At 35.7% G+C, this 24,226-nt stretch overlaps 1 protein-coding gene across 2 annotated transcripts; it reads left to right on the top strand.

The window, feature by feature from the left end:
- The first annotated feature begins 229 nt into the window (after positions 1-229).
- LOC124258733 (cholinesterase 1-like) lies at positions 230-23,291 on the top strand. Of its 2 annotated transcripts, XM_046692816.1 has the most exons (13): positions 230-570; positions 9,911-10,060; positions 10,729-10,885; positions 11,642-11,827; positions 13,167-13,372; positions 14,203-14,368; positions 15,905-16,083; positions 16,792-16,918; positions 17,621-17,783; positions 19,843-20,024; positions 20,657-20,804; positions 22,150-22,194; positions 22,913-23,291. In XM_046692816.1, exons 1-13 carry the CDS (start codon positions 298-300, stop codon positions 22,983-22,985), a joined length of 2,055 nt encoding a protein of 684 aa, XP_046548772.1. In that variant the 5' UTR covers positions 230-297; the 3' UTR covers positions 22,986-23,291. The 2 variants fall into 2 exon arrangements, with proteins under 2 accessions (XP_046548772.1, XP_046548773.1); XM_046692817.1 differs by lacking the exon at positions 22,150-22,194 and having other exon boundaries at positions 231-570.
- The last annotated feature ends 935 nt before the right edge of the window (positions 23,292-24,226 follow it).

The following is a 24,226-nucleotide window of genomic DNA, read 5'->3' as shown; positions in this document are numbered from 1 at the left end:
ATAAGCTAATCAAAAGCAATTTACACATGCGTTGTGTGAAACCGAAATTAGTCTCGCCTAGTACAAGCAGGGATACTCTACAACTTATAGAGTCTCCCTGGTACAAGCAATGCCCCCCATCACATCTATTTCGACTCTCTTCTCACTGTTGGGGACACCGAGTAGATCGCACATGAGTTACCGTTCTTGACACACCTGAACACAGGTATGAAGCAATACCTTGATCACGTGACACTATAAACGGCTAACAGCCATGTTCGTTTGTGACAAGAAAATGGCTGACAGAACGCGGAAGAGATGGGGACAATGATGATGCGATTGGGCAAGGGGTCCTTAGGGGCCCTGACCTTGTTGTCTGTGATATTAATTGGTGTGATAGAACTTACCTGTGGATATAGTTACAGCGGCGACTATGTCACCACAGATACTGTGTATGGTAAAGTGAAAGGTGTGAGAATAAAATCCAGTCTTGGGACCAAGTTCAACTGGCGCATCAACATGTTCCTTGGGATACCGTACGCTAAACGCATTGAGCAGTACAGTGATTGGCGAAGGGAATTCAGGTTTAAGGTATGCAAGTGGTTATTACTGGTCTGTCATTAGGGACCGTTCATAATGTATGGGGTGTGGGCGATTTTTATGGAGGTAAGAGTTCCGCCCGTAACCCCCGCTTGAAATGTATTCTGTTTATTATTATTATTTCAAGGGGTTAGGGTTTAGGTTTATGGTTTAGATTTCGCATTATTTTTTAATTTTTTAATTTTTATTTCCATTTTTATGTTACAATTTCCATTACAGCAGCTTTATGTTTTTCTATTGAAAGTATTTTAAGTGTACAGTGAGTAGTGTTGATGTAAATACATAGTGTGTACATTACCTCTTATATATATAGTACACATATATACAAAATACATGTAGTTACAGTTAGTCAGTTATAGTATTTCGAAAAAGTAAATGGAAGGATGACCAGAAAGAATGAAAACTTGCATAGTTACAATTAGAAAAGGCAATAAATTTTGAGATTTCATAATATTTTAATACTTCTTTTTGAAACCATATAAAATTAGGTTTCACTGCTTTCTTACTACATTTATACAACATATATTTGATTATTATTATCACCACATTAAGAGGATTATTATGTTTACCTTTAAATCCAAATGATATATGTTCTTCACTAAGTGAATTTTACTTTCCATGTATCCTTCAATCTATTCAGTAAATTTTGTCCAAATATCTATTGCATATTGACAATTACAAAGCACATGTGCTATAGTTTCAGCTGGATCTTTACACAATGAACATGCTGGTGACTTAACATAGCCAATCTTATATAAATAACAATTAGTGCTAAGAATATTATGTAAAATCTTAAACTGAAACCATCTTAAGTCACTGCTTTGTGTACATCTTTTTGCCATCAAACTATAGTTTATCCATTTTGTTTCAGTAATGTGTTTATTAAGATAAAGCTCCCATTTGCTATAGCTTTTAAGTTTTGTAAATTTAGAATTTTGCAACATTTCAGAAAATAATCTACTACCTGAAGTACTGTTGATTTTAGAAATATTATAAGGTAATATTGGTGTTTGAGAGATGTCTTGTATTTGACTAAAGTTAATTCTTTGTAAGTATTGGGCGATAGATTGTTTCAACCCTTGAAATGTTAAAAGTCTGTATTCAAAGTATATTTTGAATAAATTCATGGAAATTAAACCAATTTCCTGTATCGTTGAAAAAATCGTTAATATATGTTATACCTTTTCATACCGATGGGAAAAATATACTGGCTTATTATCAATTGTTATGTTATTATTGTACCAGATTGACTTATTCATTACATCCGTAACAGATAGTTCAATATTATCACAACAATTTAAATATGATGCATATACTGACAGTGTTTCTTTCCAAAACTGGTTGTGGATATTTTTGGACAATATTGTTTTCTATGTAGAAAGCATCAGCCAAATTTACTATTTTTGCCTCAACTAAATGATCATAAAAGAAACATGCCCATTTGGACTTACTAACAGATAGTCTTTGATCCAACAAAGTTTCTGAGCTGCAATAACTTTTTCTAATATGGGTACACTTATGCCACCATACTTAGGCTGTAGTGACATTGTATCTCTCTTGACTTTATCTGGTTTAAATTTCCAAACAAATTGAAAACATTTCTTTTGAAAAGCTTCTATTATATTTTTAGGTGGGCTTGGTATACTGCTGAATAAATGGTTTAGTTTAGGTAGTAATAATGATTTTAACACAATATTTCTACCCATTGGTGTTAAAGTTCTCTTTGTCCAAAGTTCCATTTCTTTTTCAATATTATCTAATTTATTTACATAGTTCAGATTAACCATATTTCCTAAATCAATATCAAATTCAATACCTAATAGCTTAAACTGTGTTTGTGTCCAGTCCAACTTACTCTTTACAGAGTTTGATCTCTTTTTGGAACCTATCCATATAAAAAAATTTTTTCTGTGTTTGCTTTTAATCCTGAAAATCTGTGAAAAAAGGATAATGTACTCATTGTAGAGTAGAGACTTTTTTCTGATCCATCTAAACTAAGGGTGGTATCATCTGCCTATTGTGCTAGAAGGAAATATATATTACCAAGTTTTAATCCCTTTATATTTTTATTATTTCTTAACATTATTGCTAGGATTTCTGCGCATAATATGAAGAGATATGGTGATATAGGATCCCCCTGACGACAACCTCTTGTAACCTTTAAAGAAGGGGCTTGCAAAACCATTAACCAAAACACTTGTTTCAATGTTTTCAAAAAATAATTTTATCCAATTTTGAATACTGGGCCCAAAGCGGAAAAAGTTAAGTACATTATGTATAAATTTTCTATCCACAGAATCAAATGCCTTTTCAAAATCAATAAGTAGTAGTAAGCCTGGTATCTGGTATGATTTTGTATAGTCTAATATATCATAAATAAGTCTAGTCACTTCACCTATATATCTACCCCGATACAAAACCCTTTTGATCCTCATGAATAATCAGTGGTAAGATTGGCTTTATTCTATTTGCAATTGTCAATGCAGCTAATTTATAAGTAGTATTTAAAAGAGTAATAGAGAGCCATTTTTTAGAAAGAGTTTTGATGTGTTTTCTTTAGGCAAGCAAGTGATTAGACCTTGTTTTTGGGTAGTAGATAAGATAAGGCCCCTGTTTTATATGCATAATTTAAAGCATTTATTAAATATTTATTGAGGTCTAACCAAAAGAACTTTAAAAATTCTGCTGTGAAGCAATCTGGGCCAGGACTCTTATCATTTTTCAATTTTTGTTAGTGCTTCAGGTACTTCATTATAGGTCAACTCCCCTTCTAAGGAAAGTGATGTTTGACAGTCTAACCTAGGCACTGATACTTTCGCAAAAAGGTTTTCAAGATCAATCTGTGTACAGTCTTCAGTTTCATACAGTTTTTCGTAACAATGTTTCACTTCTTGAATGATTTCATGTTGTTTCTTCAATAACGCATTCATCTGGTTTTCAAGAGCTGAGATAGACTTAGTTAGAAAATTTCTACTTTCTAATTTTAAAAAAAGTAATTGGATGGTTTTTCTCCATGTTCTATCCTCTTGGCTTTTTGATCTAATAAAGGAACCTTGTGTTTTACTTTATGTAAGTTTTCTAATTCAAGTTTAGTTGCTTTGTATTCTTCTAGTAATACGCCTGACTGTCTACTAGCCTATGTCTCCCAGTTTAATCTCAATTTCACTTAGTTTCTGTTCTAGATTCGATTCCAAAGCTAGATATTCTTTTTTCATGAGTGGATGAAAAAGTATTGATGTTCCTCTAATATTTAAAAGTAACATCTCCCATAATAATAACTGATCATTTATTGTAAACATCTTTCCATCTTTAACAGTTTTGTCTTCGTGATTGTTCAAGAGTGTTATTTATTGTTTTTTTAATCATTTCTACATATTCCTTTAGTAATGAATTATTGAATTTCCAGAATCCTTTTCCCCTTTGCATGTCCGAAAGTGAAATTGTAAGAGATACTATAGAGTGATCTGAGTTTATACTAGGTATGATATCACTTTTCTCAATGGACTGGAGAATATAATGGAAACTAGAAAATAGTCTAAACGAGCTTGCTTTAATGGTGTTGGTTGTCGCCAGGTGAATCTTCGAGCTGATAGGTAAAACTCTCGCCATGGGTCTTTAAGATCTAATATATCAATTGTTTTGAGTAATTCCTGTCTTGCTTTAGGGTTATTTATATGTTTATAATTGTAAGTATCTTTATCAGGGTCTAAAACTAAATTCCAATCTCCACATATAATAAGTTTATCACATGTTAAATTCCCAGCAATTTCTTTTGTCTTCCTAATAAACTCAGGTTTATCAGAATTAGGCCCATAGAGATTGATTAAAGTGAATATCTTATCATCAATGCTAACATCTACTGCTACATAGTTACCATCTTCTTTATCAAACTTGCATTGCAGTACTTTAAATTCAAAGGTATTATTAAATAAGATAGCTGTACCTCTTGCATTACTTCTAAATGGACTAATGTAGCATTCTTTATAACCCCACTGCTGTTTTATGATTTGTTCTTGGTCAGCTGTGAAATGCACATCTTGCAAGCAATAAATATGCGCCTTTGTATTTTTCAAAAACCTGAAAACTTGTTTCCTTTTAAAACTATTATTTAAGCCTCTACAATTTATAGATACTATCTTAAATTTTCCTTTTGAGTTTGTCATGAGGATAAAATGTTGTATACATCTTATAGCAACTATTTTCAAAACTGTGCACTGTTTTTCTGAGATGGAAAATGCATATTTTGTCAAAAACAAACAAACATAAGAAATTATACAAGTACATAGGAAGTTTGCTTATGTATTCTGTATTCTGTTTATTATTATTATTTCAAGGGGTTAGGGTTTAGGTTTATGGTTTAGATTTCGCATTAGTGTACAGTGAGTAGTGTTGATGTAAATACATAGTGTGTACATTACCTCTTATATATATAGTACACATATATACAAAATACATGTAGTTACAGTCAGTCAGTTATAGTATTTCGAAAAAGTAAAATGGAAGGATGACCAGAAAGAATGAAAACTTGCATAGTTACAATTAGAAAAGGCAATAAATTTTGAGATTTCATAATATTTTAATACTTCTTTTGAAACCATATAAAATTAGGTTTCACTGTTTTCTTACTACATTTATACAACATATATTTGATTATTATTATCCCCACATTAAGAGGATTATTATGTTTACCTTTAAATCCAAATAATATATGTTCTTCACTTAAGTGAATTTTACTTTCCATGTATCCTTCAATCCATTCAGTAAATTTTGTCCAAATATCTATTGCATATTGACAATTACAAAGCACATGTGCTATAGTTTCAGCTGGATCTTTACACAATGAACATGCTGGTGACTTAACATAGCCAATCTTATATAAATAACAATTAGTGCTAAGAATATTATGTAAAATCTTAAACTGAAACCATCTTAAGTCACTGCTTTGTGTACATCTTTTTGCCATCAAACTATAGTTTATCCATTTTGTTTCAGTAATGTGTTTATTAAGATAAAGCTCCCATTTGCTATAGCTTTTAAGTTTTGTAAATTTAGAATTTTGCAACATTTCAGAAAATAATCTACTACCTGAAGTACTGTTGATTTTAGAAATATTATAAGGTAATATTGGTGTTTGAGTGATGTCTTGTATTTGACTAAAGTTAATTCTTTGTAAGTACATGTATTGGGCGATAGATTGTTTCAACCCTTGAAATGTTAAAAAGTCTGTATTCAAAGTATATTTTTGAATAAATTCATGGAAATTAAACCAATTTCCTGTATCGTTGAAGAAATCGTTAATATATGTTATACCTTTTTCATACCGATGGGAAAAATATACTGGCTTATCATCAATTGTTATGTTATTATTGTACCAGATTGACTTATTCATTACATCCGTAACAGATAGTTCAATATTATCACAACAATTTAAATATGATGCATATACTGACAGTGTTTCTTTCCAAAACTGGTTGTGGATATTTTGGACAATATTGTTTTCTATGTAGAAAGCATCAGCCAAATTTACTATTTTTGCCTCAACTAAATGATCATAAAAGAAACATGCCCATTTGGACTTACTAACAGATAGTCTTTTGATCCAACAAAGTTTCTGAGCTGCAATAACTTTTTCTAATATGGGTACACTTATGCCACCATACTTAGGCTGTAGTGACATTGTATCTCTCTTGACTTTATCTGGTTTAAATTTCCAAACAAATTGAAAACATTTCTTTTGAAAAGCTTCTATTATATTTTTAGGTGGGCTTGGTATACTGCTGAATAAATGGTTTTAGTTTAGGTAGTAATAATGATTTTAACACAATATTTCTACCCATTGGTGTTAAAGTTCTCTTTGTCCAATGTTCCATTTCTTTTCAATATTATCTAATTTATTTACATAGTTCAGATTAACCATATTTCCTAAATCAATATCAAATTCAATACCTAATAGCTTAAACTGTGTTTGTGTCCAGTCCAACTTTACTCTTTACAGAGTTTGATCTCTTTTGGAACCTATCCATATCAAAAAATTTTTTCTGTGTTTGCTTTTAATCCTGAAAATCTGTTAAAAAAGGATAATGTACTCATTGTAGAGTAGAGACTTTTTTCTGATCCATCTAAACTAAGGGTGGTATCATCTGCCTATTGTGCTAGAAGGAAATATATATTACCAAGTTTTAATCCCTTTATATTTTATTATTTCTTAACATTATTGCTAGGATTTCATGCATAATATGAAGAGATATGGTGATATAGGATCCCCCTGACGACAACCTCTTGTAACCTTAAAGAAGGGGCTTGCAAAACCATTAACCAAAACACTTGTTTCAATGTTTTCGAAAAATAATTTTATCCAATTTTGAATACTGGGCCCAAAGCGGAAAAAGTTAAGTACATTATGTATAAATTTTCTATCCACAGAATCAAATGCCTTTTCAAAATCAATAAGTAGTAGTAAGCCTGGTATCTGGTATGATTTTGTATAGTCTAATATATCATAAATAAGTCTAGTCACTTCACCTATATATCTACCCGATACAAAACCCTTTTGATCCTCATGAATAATCAGTGGTAAGATTGGCTTTATTCTATTTGCAATTGTCAATGCAGCTAATTTATAAGTAGTATTTAAAAGAGTAATAGGGGCCAATTTTTAGAAAGAGTTTTGATGTGTTTTCTTTAGGCAAGCAAGTGATTAGACCTTGTTTTTGGGTAGTACTCAGTACAAGTAGTAGATAAGGCCCCTGTTTTATATGCATAATTTAAAGCATTTATTAAATATTTATTGAGGTCTAACCAAAAGAACTTTAAAAATTCTGCTGTGAAGCAATCTGGGCCAGGACTCATTTTTGTTAGTGCTTCAGGTACTTCATTATAGGTCAACTCCCCTTCTAAGGAAAGTGATGTTTGACAGTCTAACCTAGGCACTGATACTTTCTCAAAAAGGTTTTCAAGATCAATCTGTGTACAGTCTTCAGTTTCATACAGTTTTTCGTAACAATGTTTCACTTCTTGAATGATTTCATGTTGTTTCTTCAATAACGTACCATCTGGTTTTTCAAGAGCTGAGATAGACTTAGTTAGAAAATTTCTACTTTCTAATTTTAAAAAGTAATTGGATGTTTTTTCTCCATGTTCTATCCTCTTGGCTTTTGACCTAATAAAGGAACCTTGTGTTTTTACTTTATGTAAGTTTTCTAATTCAAGTTTAGTTGCTTTGTATTCTTCTAGTAATACGTCTGACTGTCTACTAGCTACGTCTCCCAGTTTAATCTCAATTTCACTTAGTTTCTGTTCTAGATTCGATTCCAAAGCTAGATATTCTTTTTTACGAGTGGATGAAAAAAGTATTGATGTTCCTCTAATATTTAAAAGTAACATCTCCCATAATAATAACTGATCATTTATTGTAAACATCTTTCCATCTTTAACAGTTTTGTCTTCGTATTGTTCAAGAGTGTTATTTATTGTTTTTTTAATCATTTCTACATATTCCTTTAGTAATGAATTATTGAATTTCCAGAATCCTTTTCCCCTTTGCATGTCCCGAAAGTGAAATTGTAAGAGATACTATAGAGTGATCTGAGTTTATGCTAGGTATGATATCACTTTCTCAATGGACTGGAGAATATAATGGAAACTAGAAAATAGTCTAAACGAGCTTGTTTTTAATGGTGTTGGTTGTCGCCAGGTGAATCTTCGAGCTGATAGGTAAAACTCTCGCCATGGGTCTTTAAGATCTAATATATCAATTGTTTTGAGTAATTCCTGTCTTGCTTTAGGGTTATTTATATGTTTATAATTGTAAGTATCTTTATCAGGGTCTAAAACTAAATTCCAATCTCCACATATAATAAGTTTATCACATGTTAAATTCCCAGCAATTTCTTTTGTCTTCCTAATAAACTCAGGTTTATCAGAATTAGGCCCATAGAGATTGATTAAAGTGAATATCTTATCATCAATGCTAACATCTACTGCTACATAGTTACCATCTTCTTTATCAAACTTGCATTGCAGTACTTTTAAATTCAAAGGTATTATTAAATAAGATAGCTGTACCTCTTTGCATTACTTCTAAATGGACTAATGTAGCATTCTTTATAACCCCACTGCTGTTTTATGATTTGTTCTTGGTCAGCTGTGAAATGCACATCTTGCAAGCAATAAATATACTTTGTATTTTCAAAACCTGAAAACTTGTTTCCTTTTAAAACTATTATTTAAGCCTCTACAATTTATAGATACTATCTTAAATTTTCCTTTTGAGTTTGTCATGAGGATAAAATGTTGTATACATCTTATAGCAACTATTTTCAAAACTGTGCACTGTTTTTCTGAGATGGAAAATGCATATTTTGTCAAAAACAAACAAACATAAGAAATTATACAAGTACATAGGAAGTTTGCTTATGTATTCTGTATTCTGTTTATTATTATTATTTCAAGGGGTTAGGGTTTAGGTTTATGGTTTAGATTTCGCATTATGTTAGGTTTAGGGTTAGGGTTACGGTAGGCTTTCTATTAAAAAAACATATAGTCTTACTATAAATCTTATAGAATGATAAAAACGGGGGTTACGGGCGGAAATCTTTCCCTGCTGACCCCTCACCCCCCTAGTACGTGTGTACAAAATTGATGACCCACCTAGCTTCCCCAGAACAAAATGGGTGAGCCCCTTTTAAAATCATCAACAAACCCCCTTCTGAGTTATGTTACTAGTAATTCCAAGTTATATTTGAAATCACTGGCTAATAATTGAACGTTTGATCCATATCTGATTCTATCAAACCGGGATAACTTGGTCAGATGGTCAGACTTTTTGACTTGTTTGATTTTCATCATGTCAGTCACAGGATTGTCTGAACCAGATTTGATTATTTACAGAGGCTCACTGACTTGGTTGACACATGTCATCGTACCCCAATTGTGTAGATTGGCGCTCATGCTGTTGATCTCTGGATTGTCTAGTCCAGACTCAATTATTTACCATGTTACAGACAGCCACCATATAACTGGAATATAGCTGAGTGTGGCGTAAAACTTAACTCACTTACTCACTCACTTAAACGAATGGATGTTATCAGGAAACAGTTACTGTTTGTAGGACTGGGGTAAAGTGTGTGAAATAAGTTAACACTGACAGTCACCTCAGCAATAATGAATGACCTCTATATAGTATATATAGTATTCAGTGTCCTAAATATTTATCTGCACTTTTAAAAAAATGACTGCAGGCTAGTCTTGGCTTGTAAAATATAAATTGTGAACCTTTTGGATGTTTTTTCAGTATTATGCTATGTGGCAATCTCACCATATTTTTGTGCAGAATGCTGAGCCACCTTCCTGGTACGGGATCTGGGACGCCACCTACCACCGCCCGGCCTGTCCCCAGCAGCTGTGGCTCCTCAGGGAGACCCTCCCCGAGTACAGCGAAACGAGTGAAGACTGTCTCTACCTTAATATCTACACACCTGATGTAAGTGACAATACATGATAAGCTTGATGACAATCAAATGATTTTTGTTTACAATTGCTACTATGGTTTCTCTTCTGTCAAGAGAGTGAAAAGAGGCAGCATGAAAGGTCCTGAAATGAATTGTTCTATTTTAAATTGAGTGCCTGATCATGCTGATAAAGAATGCCACCATTCTGATATGTGAGTCCCCCCAAAAACTACATTGCATTTTCCATTATTCCATAAAAGTGTGTGGCAAGGTAAGTGCTGATATTAGACCATGCTTTGCTAACAGACATGACAGTGTTTCTACCAGACTGAACATGCTGAAGGACTATGTGCAGTCTTAAATGGGATGTCAAGTTAAGCCATTATTTGATTTACCAAATTTTAGAAAAAGTGAATCTGGATGTATTGTTTTATTTTGAACACTAAGCCATCTCTGTGTATCAGTCACTCACACTGATGTGGAACTTACAAAGCTTTGATGTTTGGTCGTACAATGTAGAAAATGTAATGTTATTCTGTGATAGTTTGATCATATTGAATACCTAATGAGTTTGGTTTAATGCTGGATCTCTGTAAGTAATTTGTATTAATTATGCCTGGTTTATTTTTTTCTGCTGTGTCAGTAAAACACTAATTTGAGCAATTCAATTATAAAGATGATTTTTTTTTTTAAATTTCAGAAAATTGATGATTTTGGAGGTACTAACTTGTACCCAGTGCTGGTGTTTATACATGGAGGAGGATGGACCATGGGATCTGGACAACAGTATCCAGGCATGTTCCTGGCCGACAGATCAGTTGTAGTTGTCACATTCAACTACAGGCTGAATGCTCTAGGTTAGTACTGGTGCTGCTGGTCTCACTGTAGAGTGAGTGAGTGGGTTTAGTTTTACGCCACACTCAGCAAATTCCAGCTGTATGGCGGCGGTCTGTAAATAATCGGGGGCCGTGGGGTAGCCTAGTGGTTAAAGCGTTGACTAGTGATGCCGAAGACCCGGGTTCGAATTTCCACATGGGTACAATGTGTGAAGCCCATTTCTGGTGTCCCCCGTCGATGTTGCTGGAATATTGCTAAAAGCGGCGTAAAACCAAACTCAGTCAGTCAGTGCAAATAATCGGGTCTGGACCAGACAATCCAGGGATCAACAGCATGAACATAAATCTATACAATTGGGACATGATTACATGTGTCAACCCAGTCAGCGGGCCTGAACAACCGATCCCGTTAGTCGCCTCTTACGACAAGCATGGGTTGCTGAAGATCATTTCTAACCAGGATCTTCACGGGTGTTTTATTGTAGAAGCTGAACAAGTTTTGTTTTCCTGAGAAAAAGGGGTTTAATTCCTACATGAGTACAATTTGTTAAACCCATTTCTGGTGTCCCTCTTCCGTGATATTGCGGGAATATTGTTAAAAGTGGCATAAAACTAAATTCATTCACTCACTCATGAGATGAATGGTAACTAGTCCCAAAAGCATATTATTTACCAATCTTTCATTATTTCCATTAAAAGTTTCAATTTTATAGGCTGTATTTGTGATCAATGTAACCCATGGTAACAACATGTCTCATAAGTGTGACACATTTACAGGGTTTCTGAGCACTGGAGATCAGCATGCCCCTGGCAACTATGGGATGTGGGATCAGATTCGAGCACTCGAGTTCGTGAAGCGGACAATTTCCTCATTCCGGGGCAACCCCAACTTGGTGACTATCATGGGGCAGAGCGTGGGGGCTGTCAGTGTGGGGCTCCACCTGCTGTCTCCCAGGAGTGGCAGTAAGTTACTGTCATGTGGTCTTTTGTTATCTATCCATGTGTATGGAGTTGCATCCCTTGAACATGGGAGAGGAAATTGTGTGCTATGAGGAAATTTCTCTTGCTGAGAGGAAATTGTGTATTTGGATGGTTACTGTTTGTTTCGACAGGAAATGTGTGTTCTGATAAAATGTGTCCTGACATAAAATGTCTGTTTTGTCTGCCACAGACACCAAGTGTTTTCTTTGTAAATGTTTGTTGTGATTGTAAGAATGTCATGCTGTGTGTTCAGATGGAAAGAGTGTGTCCTAATAGTAAATGTGTGTTCAGATGGAGTGTGTTCTAATGGTAAATGTGTGTTCAGATGGAAAGAGTGTGTTCTAATGGTAAATGTGTGTTCAGATGGAAAGTGTGTTCAGATGGGGAGTGTTCTAATGGTAAGTGTGTGTTCAGATAAAAAGAGTGTTCTAATGGTAAATGTGTGTTCAGATGGAGTGTGTTCTAATGGTAAATGTGTGTTCAGATGAAAAGAGTGTGTTCTAATGGTAAATGTGTGTTCAGATGAAAAGAGTGTGTTCTAATGGTAAATGTGTGTTCAGATGGAGTGTGTTCTAATGGTAAGTGTGTGTTCAGATGGAGTGTGTTCTAATGGCAAATGTGTGTTCAGATGAAAAGAGTGTGTTCTAATGGTAACTGTGTGTTCAGATGGAGTGTGTTCTAATGGCAAATGTGTGTTCAGATGAAAAGAGTGTGTTCTAATGGTAACTGTCTGTTCAGATGAAAAGAGTGTGTTCTAATGGTAAATGTGTGTTCAGATGAAAAGAGTGTGTTCTAATGGTAAATGTGTGTTCAGATGGAGTGTGTTCTAATGGTAAATGTGTGTTCAGATGAAAAGAGTGTGTTCTAATGGTAAATGTGTGTTCAGATGGAGTGTGTTCTAATGGCAAATGTGTGTTCAGATGAAAAGAGTGTGTTCTAATGGTAACTGTCTGTTCAGATGGAAAGAGAGTGTCCTAATAGTAAATATGTGTTCAGATGGAAGGAGAGTGTTCTAATGGTAACTGTGTGTTCAGATGGAGTGTGTTCTAATGGTAACTGTATGTTCTAATGGTAAATGTGTGTTCTAATGGAAAGTGTGTGTTCTAATAGTAAATGTGTGTAAGGATGGAAAGAGTGTTCTAATGGTAACTGTATGTTCAGATACAGAGTGTTGTAATGGTAAATGTGTGTTCAGATGAAAAGAGTGTGTTTTAATGGTAAATGTGTGTTCTAATGGTAACTGTATGTTCAGATGGAGTGTGTTCTAATGGTAAGAGTGTGTTCTAATGGTAAGAGTGTGTTCTAATGTAATGCGTTACAGACTTGTTCCACCGAGCCATCATGATGAGTGGGTCAGACCTGAGTGAGTGGGCCATCATCCCGTCTGATGATGCTAAGAAATATTCCAAGGCTCTGGGCTATGAGGTGGGCTGCCCCACTAATGACAACCAGCGGCTCATGGAATGTCTCCGAATGTATCGTAGCTACAATGAAATCGTCAATGCCTCTGCTCGGGTCATGATGAAGGTGAGGATTAAACCTCTAGAAATTCTAACTAGAAGTCTAATGAAGGAAGACCGCCTCCGTGGTGTAGTGGTTAGAGCGTCCGCCCAGAGAGCGCAAGGTCACGGGTTCGATCCCCGACCGCGTCATACCAAAATATGGTACTTGTTGGTCCCTGTCTGGCGCTCGGCATTAATGGGTACAACAAGGACTGGTCGGCTCGGAGTCAGTATAATGTGTCTGAGTGGGGTATTCATGCTTCACTGCGGCATGGTATCTCAGTGGGCTAGCACTATAAAACCAGCTTCAGTCTGGGCTAGTACAAGCAGCCGCACATACACATACACACGCATGCACGTCGTCATATGAGCAAAATATTCTCAAGCACGACGTTAAACCCAATTTCACCTCACCTCACCTCTAATGAAGAATATGTATTTGTGAATATTTCAAAGGCTAAATTCTTGGAACACTTTCTGTTCTTATGGCATTGTCTGTCAGGTTCAGTTCAAATGTTTGCTCCCATGATAATGTAGTTATTTAGTCAAGATGACTACATTTCATTATTACAGGATCTTTGACATTAATAACTGAAGAGAAGCCACACATTCCCACTTTATCTGACTATGACTTTCAGCTCACTGCAAATAGCTGCAAAACTGCTGATGTGGCATTGAGCAATATTTATATTTATTTATCTATATCACTCATTTTTGTATCAGACTGGCAAGGAAGAAACTACCCCTTCCTGCTTGAACCCCAAAATATCATCTATTGGCAAGGTCATTTCAAGAAGATGTTAGTCTTGAGTAGCTACATTTTCTGATTTTATCTGTCCATGATTTGTGTTTCAGCCTGGCAAGGTAGGGAACCCTTGGGGCCCTGTGGTAGATGGGCAGGTGCTAGGAGTGGACTACTCCTTCCTGCCTGATCCCCCAAGCACCATCCGCAAGCAGGGTCGTTTCAAGAAGATGCAGGTCTTGGCAGGCCTTGTCCTGGATGAAGGCTCATTTTTTATCCGTGAGTACATTAATGTGCTTTTATTGTCATCACCACTCAAGCATTTTGGGATGGATGATAAAGACATGGCTGCATCCATCCATCCTGCTCATTTCTTGAGCATAACGTATAAACTGATTTATATCTTGCTGAGCTTTATGGGACAAATCTATGGGTAATTTGAAATCTTGGGGTTTGTTTTCATTTCCAAAGCAGTATGGTACACTCAAGTTCAAAAGACTTTTAAAACTATTAGATATCATGTATCATGTCAGTTCTGGAATTGGACTAAAGTTACTGGTTCTTATCCCCCGCATGTAATGGTGGGGATATAGTTGACGCCTTGTCCGTCCGTAATCATTTTGTTTCCGGAGCATAACTCAAAAACCGTTCAATATTTTTCAACAAAACTAGGTAGAGATATATCAAACAGAACCTAAAGTGGTACCTTTTGCTATCTACAGATTTTTGTCATTTTTATTTGTCTTGGTTTCCATGGAAACGTTTTGGACTCAAAAGGGATGGGTGGACTTCGTTTCCGGAGCATAACTCGAAAATCGTTCAATATCTTTCAACAAAACGTGGCAGATATATCAAACAGAACCTATTTACAGACTTTTGTGGTTTATTATTTTTTCAGTTTCCATGGAAACGATTCGGACTTAGTCTCAAAAGGGAGGGATGGGCTTCGTTTCGGAGCACAACTCTAAAACTTCTTAATGTCTTTCAGTATAACTTGGCAGATATGTGAGGCAGATCCCAAAGTGGTGCCTTTTGCTATTTGCAGATTTTTGGTATTTACATTTTCCCTGATTTCCATGGATTTGGACTTAGTCTCAAAAAGGAGGGGTGGCCTTTGTTTCCGGAGCACAACTCGAAAACCGTTCAATATCTTTCAACAGAACTTGGCAGATATATGAGACAGATCTTGAAGTGGTGCCTTTTGCTATTTACAGATTTTTGGCATTTATATTTATCCCGGTTTCCATGGAAACGATCGGACTTAGTCTCAAAAAGGAGGGGTGGGCTTCGATTCCGGAGCACAACTTGAAAACCGTTCAATATCTTTCATCAGAATTTGGCAGATATATGAGACAGATCTTGATGTGGTGCCTATTGCTATTTACAGATTTTTGGCATTTATATTTATCCCGGTTTCCATGGAAACGATCGGACTTAGTCTCAAAAAGGAGGGTTGGGCTTCGTTTCCGGAGCACAACTTGAAAACCGTTCAATATCTTTCATCAGAATTTGGCAGATATATGAGACAGATCTTGATGTGGTGCCTATTGCTATTTACAGATTTTTGGCATTTATATTTTTCGTGATTTCCATGGAAATGATTAAAATCAAGCTGGACTTTTTTTTTAAGTAACTGTCAGATGATTTGTTGGGGGGATATGTCATCTTCTGATGACACTTGTTTTATTGAGGAAATATCATAATTATAGTTTTGAAAACATGAGATATTGTTATCAACTTTTTGCATATTCTTTAATTGTGATTTATTTTAAAGACCTTGCATATTTTTGTCTTTTCTTCTGTTGCTTGATCCAGCCAACCTACAAAATCTCCTGGATGGTGTAACTCCAGACCAGTTTGACAATATCCTGAAGGAATTTCTTCGTGACCGAGGGATTGTGGACATGTCCAATGCCATTGATGCTCTTTCATATGAGTACACATACTGGCCGGAGCCCAAGAACTACAGCCAAGTCAGGCAGATGTTGACAGATGTAAGTCTCTCTTCTTCACCTTACTTCTCAACAGTGTATGTTCGTATCCCAGTTGGGGTACTTTACTGTGATCCTCAAAAATAACATGTTGCGTTTGACAACTTTCTAAAAGGCATTGTGTATCCATAGCTTCGATAATGGGGGCTGTGCCAGTTTACACTTGTCAGAGGGGTACTAAAAGTATGTGATCTAGACTACTAGTTGTCAGACATCAAATAGTAGTCACATACCATAAATTTGCTTCACACATTGTAAGCATGTGGGGAATAGAACCTGGATCGTGTGTGAAAAGTGAACACTTTATCCACTAGGCTACCCCACCAACCCTTGGTCAGTAAGGAAAGAGGTTATAAGCAGTATTGAGTGCAATCAGAGGAGAACACCTGGTATTGTTACATGTTCATACATTTAATGCTGACCAGTGAATATCTGGGTTAGAATGGACCTTCAGTAACCCATGCTTGTTGTAAGAGGCGACTAACGGGATCGGGTGGTCATCGGTTCCCAATTGTGCAGATCGATGCTCATGCTGTTGATCACTGGATTGTCTGGTCCAGACTCGATTATTTACAGACCGGCACCATATAGCTGGAATATTGCTGAGTGTGGCGTAAAACTAAACTCACTCACTCACATTTAATGCTGAAATGAAATGCATGTGTTTAAATATTCATGTCTGCCTGTCAATAATCATGTGAATGTTTTCAGCTGATGTCAGACTACATGTTTGGAACTGGCATCAATGAGATGTTGCGTTCCCAGGTTATCTTCAACACAACCTACTTCTATGTCTTCAAGTATAAATCCTGGAATGACTTCCTTCCACCATGGAGAGGTGAGATAATTTCTGTCTTTGTTGATTAGATGTATAGTCTGCAATGTGTTCAAATGTTGTGATGTAGCAAATGAACAGTTATCAGGGGGAAAAGTTCAAGGGCAGTTTGGTAACCATGTGTGTAAAGCAGTCACCTGGCATGCCTAAAGCTCAGGTTCAATTCCCGACGTGTACAATGTGTGAAGCCTATATCACGTGTTCTCTCAGGGGCGGATACAGCTTTTTGAGAAAGGGGGGTGCACAGTTCATTTTCACCCGATTTCATGAGTTTCAATGGTCATTTAATAAACTTTCAGGACAGGGGGGAGGGGGGTAGCACAATCCTGCAACCCCCTCTGGATCCGCCTGTGAGGGTGTGTGATATTGTTGACAAACAGGGATAACGAGCACTTAACTACCTTAAGTACAGTAAACGTCTGCATTTGGGATAGACCTGTCGAAATGTGAATCACAGTTGACAGTTCATGTACATTTTACTGTGAGCAGTTGTATTGATAAAGTTTAACATAATAAAACAAGATGCCTTCCACCTCCCATCAAAATGTAATAATTTACTAAAGCCTTTAGTTGTTTGGGAGAAAACCAGTGTCTGAAGGGCAATTTGTGTTGGTTAATCTGCAATCTAGTGATCACTAAAATGGTACTAATCACTCTCACTCACTTGTCAGTGTATGTCACTCACTCACCATTTTGATAAACCAGGTGTGGCCCATGGACAAGACGTACAGTATGTATTTGGGCTGCCATATTTCAACGAGACCTACATCAATATGACCGGTCTGAGACCTCGGCAAGAATATGACTTGAATGATCGCAACATCAGCGAATATATGATCAACATGTTCACCAACTTTACGGCCAGAGGGTAAGTGTACGTTAAACCACAGTCAGAGGCAGTCATCTTAGGCCACCGCACCACAACCATAGTCAATCACCTCAGACCACCAAATCACCAGTATAGTCAATCATCTTAGACCACCACACCACAATCATAGTCAATCACCTCAGACCACCAAATCACCAGTATAGTCAATCATCTTAGACCACTACACCACAACCATAGTCAATCATCTCACACCACCAAATCACCAGTATAGTCAATCATCTTACACCACCAAATCACCAGTATAGTCAATCATCTTAGACCACTACACCACACCACAACTATAGTCAATCATCATCTTATAGTCAATCACCTCAGACCACCATCACCAATATAGTCAATCATCTTAGACCACTACACCACAACTATAGTCAAATCACCAGTATAGTCAATCATCTTAGGCCCTACACCACAACTATAGTCAATCACCTCAGACCACCAAATCACCAGTTTACACCACAACCTATAGTCAATCATCACAATCACAAATCACATCATAGTCAATCACCTCAGACCACCAAACCACCAAATCACCAGTATAGTCAATCATCTTAGACCACCACACCACAACCATAGTCAATCACCTCAGACCACCAAATCACCAGTATAGTCAATCATCTTAGACCACTACACCACAACCATAGTCAATCACCTCAGACCACCAAATCACCAGTATAGTCAATCATCTTAGACCACCACACCACAACCATAGTCAATCACCTTACACCACCAAATCACCAGTATAGTAAATCATCTTAGGCCACCACACCACAACCATAGTCAATCATCTTACACCACCAAATTACCATTATAGTAAATCATCTTAGGCCACCACACCACAACCATAGTCAATCATCTTACACCACCAAATTACCATTATAGTCAATCATCTTAGGCCACCACACCACAATCATAGTCAATCACCTCAGACCACCAAATTACCATTATAGCAAATCATCTTAGGCCACCACACCACAATCATAGTCAATCATCTTACACCACCAAATTACCATTATAGTAAATCATCTTCAGATGGTTCAGATTCTGCAATATATTGGATTATCTGCCCTTGATTTCCATAGCAAAATATGTGATCTAAAAGTGCCAAATATATTTTTATTTCTGTTGGTTTCATGTAACATATTACAAGTGGAAGTGTCATTATAAGTGGCTCCAAAAGTGCCAAATATTCTACCAAATGCATTACGTTTTGTGGGTTTCAATGGTTTCATTTGGAGGAGTTAAGTGGCCTCAAATGGACCATTTTTTTATTTGGACTTATTAGTAGAGCCTCTGGCCTGTGAGTGACCATGTCACAATTCACAGTATTTTTTTATTTTTGTTTGTTTCATAATGGGACATTTGACATTAATTTATCATAAAGGTCAAAGCCTTATAAATTTTGTAGGACTGTATAATGACGTTCTAGTCCAGGATCCAAGTAATTGGAGCTCATATGCGATTTTATGCTCAAGTAGTTCAATTAAATCATGTTTTTGTTTCATTTTGCAACAGTTCATGTTAACACATGTTAATATTGGAGTTGAATCTGAACGAATCACTGACATACAGTAACAATAATTACATACTGCATTGAAGTGCATTCTGTTGAAGCAAACAACACTGAAAATCATGTTATATGATTACCTTTATCATTATGTTCGCAAAACTGTGTTGCAATACTTCAATTAAACATTTCATCTCAAGACTCTATATCATTTTATTTATCTGTAAACGATTGACATACAGCCATACACAATGGGGACGGGGAGCCTCAAAGTATGGTGTAACAGTAACTAAGAAGATGATGTCGCACACAGAGAGCTATTATGAATTTATGATGTACTTGGGCAGAAACCTTCCAGTCAATATATCACAATATGTATTGCAATATCTCTTAAGTTGTTGCAATATATTGCAATATGACAATCAGGGCAATATCCAGCCCTAACAGTCGATGGCAGTGTTAAAGTTGCATATTAATCATGTGTGAGTGCTGCCGTTTTCATTCTATGGCTCATAACATGAAATTGTGTTCCAGTAATCCAACCCCACGTGACCGTCCCATCAAAGACTTCCGCAACGCAACCTGGTTAGGGTACAACCCCACCAACCACAGCTACTTGTGTATCACCGACAAGTCCGAGAACCTGACCAACTTCAGACAGAAACAGTATGCCTTCTGGACAGAATACTTCCCCAAAGTCTCAGGGAGAGATTTATGTGAGTATTACAAACAATACTTGTATGTTGGCCATAGATGGAAATTAACTTGAAAGTCTTACTAGACTGAATAGTAATAATGGACATCTATATAACACCTGAGAATTTACTAGCTAGCTTTTTAAACTGACCTAGTATGTCCAGTGGCTAAGTACCAGATGGTGTAGCAAAGGATTAGACTGTTTATGATAAAATCAGGCCTTTTATTCCTCTTTGCAGATTTATTTTCTCAGGACCTGTAGTCCTTGGTCAAATACAAAAGAATTAGGGCCTTCAAATGGGTATTGTACCAATTTAAAAAATAGAATATGTCCTGTATTTTATAATTTGACATTCAGTGAAATAATACAAGCATATAGATCTTATTTCATGCACTTAAAACACAAGCATACACTGATGAAGGATGAGTGCTGACTGACCAATTGGACAGGGAACGATAGATACACAATATGTTTTTCATAAAGCGTTACTAATGGGATTGACAGTAATAACATGCATTCATCTGCTTTTCCCCCCACTATATTCCTGCTTGAAATGATTATATGATTTAAAATTGCCCTTATGAAATATTGTTCCTGATCAGCATGTGTCATGATAACCATGATTGGTAATGATAGTACATTCTTTTACAGTTGCTTTTGGGACGACACAATCTCCAGAAACTGTGAAAACATCAGCTTATGAGATATCAACATGGGCCCTGGTTGCAGCAGGTGCTCTCATGATCATCATCATCATTGCCGTCTGTATTGTCCTCGCCAGAAAGACAAGGACTAAAAAGTATTGATTTTTTCTTTATCTGTCTTATAAATTTGAGGTTTCTTTCACACCCGAAGTGGTATTTATCAAAAGCATGTCAACTGTTTCATTCATTTTATACTATACTTTGCACTGTTATTTTCTTGGTATATTTTCTTTCTTATAGATGAATAAGAAAATTCCTTTAATACCTTGATTTTACAATTCTAAAGTATTCCTTTTTCACTTGTATAATTGATTTGGTCATACTCATTACGTGTCATTTTATGAAGTAACATGTTTCTTTGTTACTCCTTCAACCAATTGCTTTCAAGTTCCTCTCATGTTGTCTAGAGAAGTGGTTGAATGTGTATTAGCATGAATTATAACAGTGAATTCAGAGCTGCCCAGTATTTGTGCTTCCTAATCCCACACGCAGCTTGGCCAATCTGTGAACTAAGTTTGTTACAGATAATACGTCATGATACATTGTCTACTTATTAATTATACTCCTACTTCTTATCACAAGGTATTTCTATCATTGATTAGTAATTCTTTCAGTAAGATCGGTGAAACATCTTTCTTTTTTCAAAAGTAAGATTCAATACCTAGGTGCGGCAACAAATATTCATATCACTAAACAGATGCAGGGATTTGCCTTTAGTCCTGTATTTGAGGGTTCCTGGGACTCATACTTATAATTTTAAGGGCTGCTGGACTACAAAATGGGGGTACCAGACACTTAAATATTATCATTAATACTGTTATTGTATTGTGTATCATGATCAACACATTAATTGTGACAGTAATGAGAAAGAATTCCTTCCGTTCCCCCATATTGCCCACTTCTTTCTTCTGCAGATTAATAGAGGTAATGCAACGTTGTTCGACCCTAAATTTTGTAATTAAAATTTTGGGATTTTAGTTGTTTGTGTGAGTTGTTTGTGTTAGGTTTTGTTAATAATTTTAGTATATATTAATTTATAAATATTATTTGGGATGGGGGAACGGGAGGAACTCTTACCCAGTGATGAAATTGCAAATGATACCATAACCCAGCTAGTAGCAAACTCAGTGATAAGTTATTGTTACTAAATTGGAATTTTTACAAAAGTATTTGGACCTTTTCTATGTCCCTGTGAGCGCTAATAAATTTCGTTGCGTCCATTGTCAGTTTTTATGTGTATAGGACGCAGGAATTTGCGTACTGTAAATCCCTGCAAATGTTGAGATCTTTAGGAATATGTTTGGTTCTGTTTGTATCTGTGACTGTATGAGATAATGAGGAAATTAATGTTAAAAATCAAAAGTTCACAGGTTTGTCTGCTTTGTACTTTCCCCTCTTTTGTCACTTGCTTAAGAAGGTCCTGTGGCTTTCTTTCTTTAGTTATGAGACGAAATATAGACCAGCTAGAACCAGAGAGGCAGACAGGTAAGACTGAGTACAACCAATGCATTAACAGACATACATTGCTGAATGCGACGTTAAACAAACAAACATACAAACAAACAAACAAACATAACTGTCCGGTGATGGTATAGTGTGAGGGTGACTGGGAGCAGTCACAAAACCGTCATTGCCGGGGCAGGATTGTCTCCCTTTGGAGTGATTTTATAAGGTTGAATATTTTTTATGATATACATTATATACACTTTGATTTTTACCTTTCATGTTAAATGACATCTTGCAAGCTTTTAAGATGCTTTTATTACGATCATTAGAACATGTCAGTATTTTATCTTGACAAACTAAATTGAAATCTGATGGTTACTTTGGTAAATTTCTGTAATGTTTTTCCATCAAAGAGTTCAAATTACAAATGTTAACTTGAATAAGAAATGAATTTCTTATGAATCTCTGTCCTCCTATAACTTGTCATGTTTTCTTTTTTTCCTAGTCTTTTTAATGTAACATCTACTTACACAACATGGACTAAAGACAAAGTTGATAGGAATCAAAGGTTTTTTTTCAGATGGATCAAATGTTTTCTACACTGATAAAAACATATCTTTCTTTAATTCTCTTGTTGGGGCAGCTCTGAATGCCAGTTTAACATTTGTATGTAAAGTAAAAAGATAATTAACAGATGTGCTTGCACTAAATACTCGTTTTGTGAACCTCAACCTCAATGCTTGTTTTACCATTTCAGGTATGATAAACATGATTATAGAGGATCGACAAACTCAAAACTAAGCAGCATGACAAACGTGTCTCGTTGCTGACCTTGCCAAGATGCCTTACCCTCAAACCTTCCTTGCACCTGTGTTCGTCTCACCTGTATATCTATTGTTGCCTACAAATATGCTGTGTGAGATGGTTTGGTGATTAAATAATACAGATATGATTAGATACATGGAATAACCTTATCAGTCCTTTAATTCAAATTGTGGTCAAAGAAAGCATTAAAACTTTATTTGGCTTGTTTACACCTTGGAAGGAATAATTTGAGCGTGACAGATTATACCATGCATGTATTGTTAGATAAAGACTTTCCATCTCTCCAGCAGAATTTTAGTCCATACTGAAAACAGGAAATCTTTTGTTCTGCAGTATTTTTATTTTCTTTAGTTTGTGTGTACTTTATCTGATGTGTAATACATTTGTTACAGTAATGTCCGAATAAATTGGCATACATTGTTAGTGCTTTTATTTTATAGGGCTGGGACGATTCACCGATGCATCGATACACCGAGTTTGATACAACTATCGATACATTGGTAAATTTGATACAACTATCAATATTTTCGATTATGGTATATCGATACAAACCGAGGTGAGGTGTGAAATTTTTCAAAACAGTGTTATCTTAAACATATGACGGCGTGTTAAAGTACTTATTTAGAGGAAAATTGCAATCAACAGACATCATAACAAGTCAAGTATCACACCTGCCTGTCTGTGTAATTACATAATGTAGAGTTTGTTTATTACAATAGTTTTATTGTTATACACTAATACCTTGAATCATTTTAAGTCTTAATACTGTGTCATTCTTTCAAGGTGTATGTATCGTGATACATATCATAACGTAGGTAAAATATCGCAATACGTATCATATCGTGACATAGTGTATCGTCCCAGCCCTATTATTTTTAATATATGTTTAACATTTAACACGGCTTGCAAGTATGTCAGCTCATCATGTTGATATGTATACTGTCAAAGCTGAGTCTTATGAGATTTGCTGCCTTCTGTGTGGGAAGTTCTGTCTTTGATGTAGCATATAAACTGAAATCTCAGTGACATACCTTTCAGGGATTTAGGTGTACATGTGAGCCATCATCCATCTCCAGGAACTGTAATATGTATGGGTATATACTTCCACGGCTAGATAGAATATTTATAATGGCTTGATGCCAACGTCTTATCAGCAGCATTGGATACCCATGTCCCACTGTTTGTACATAAAAAGGTAATGTATGTATTGATGACATCGTTTGGCTTTTTTAGAGCAGCTTTAGAA

This window comes from Haliotis rubra, unplaced genomic scaffold, assembly GCF_003918875.1.
Source record: "Haliotis rubra isolate DU_JTF1 unplaced genomic scaffold, ASM391887v1 Scf70, whole genome shotgun sequence".
NCBI classification, from domain to species: Eukaryota; Metazoa; Mollusca; class Gastropoda; order Lepetellida; family Haliotidae; genus Haliotis; species Haliotis rubra.
This window is presented reverse-complemented; position numbering and strand designations above follow the sequence as displayed.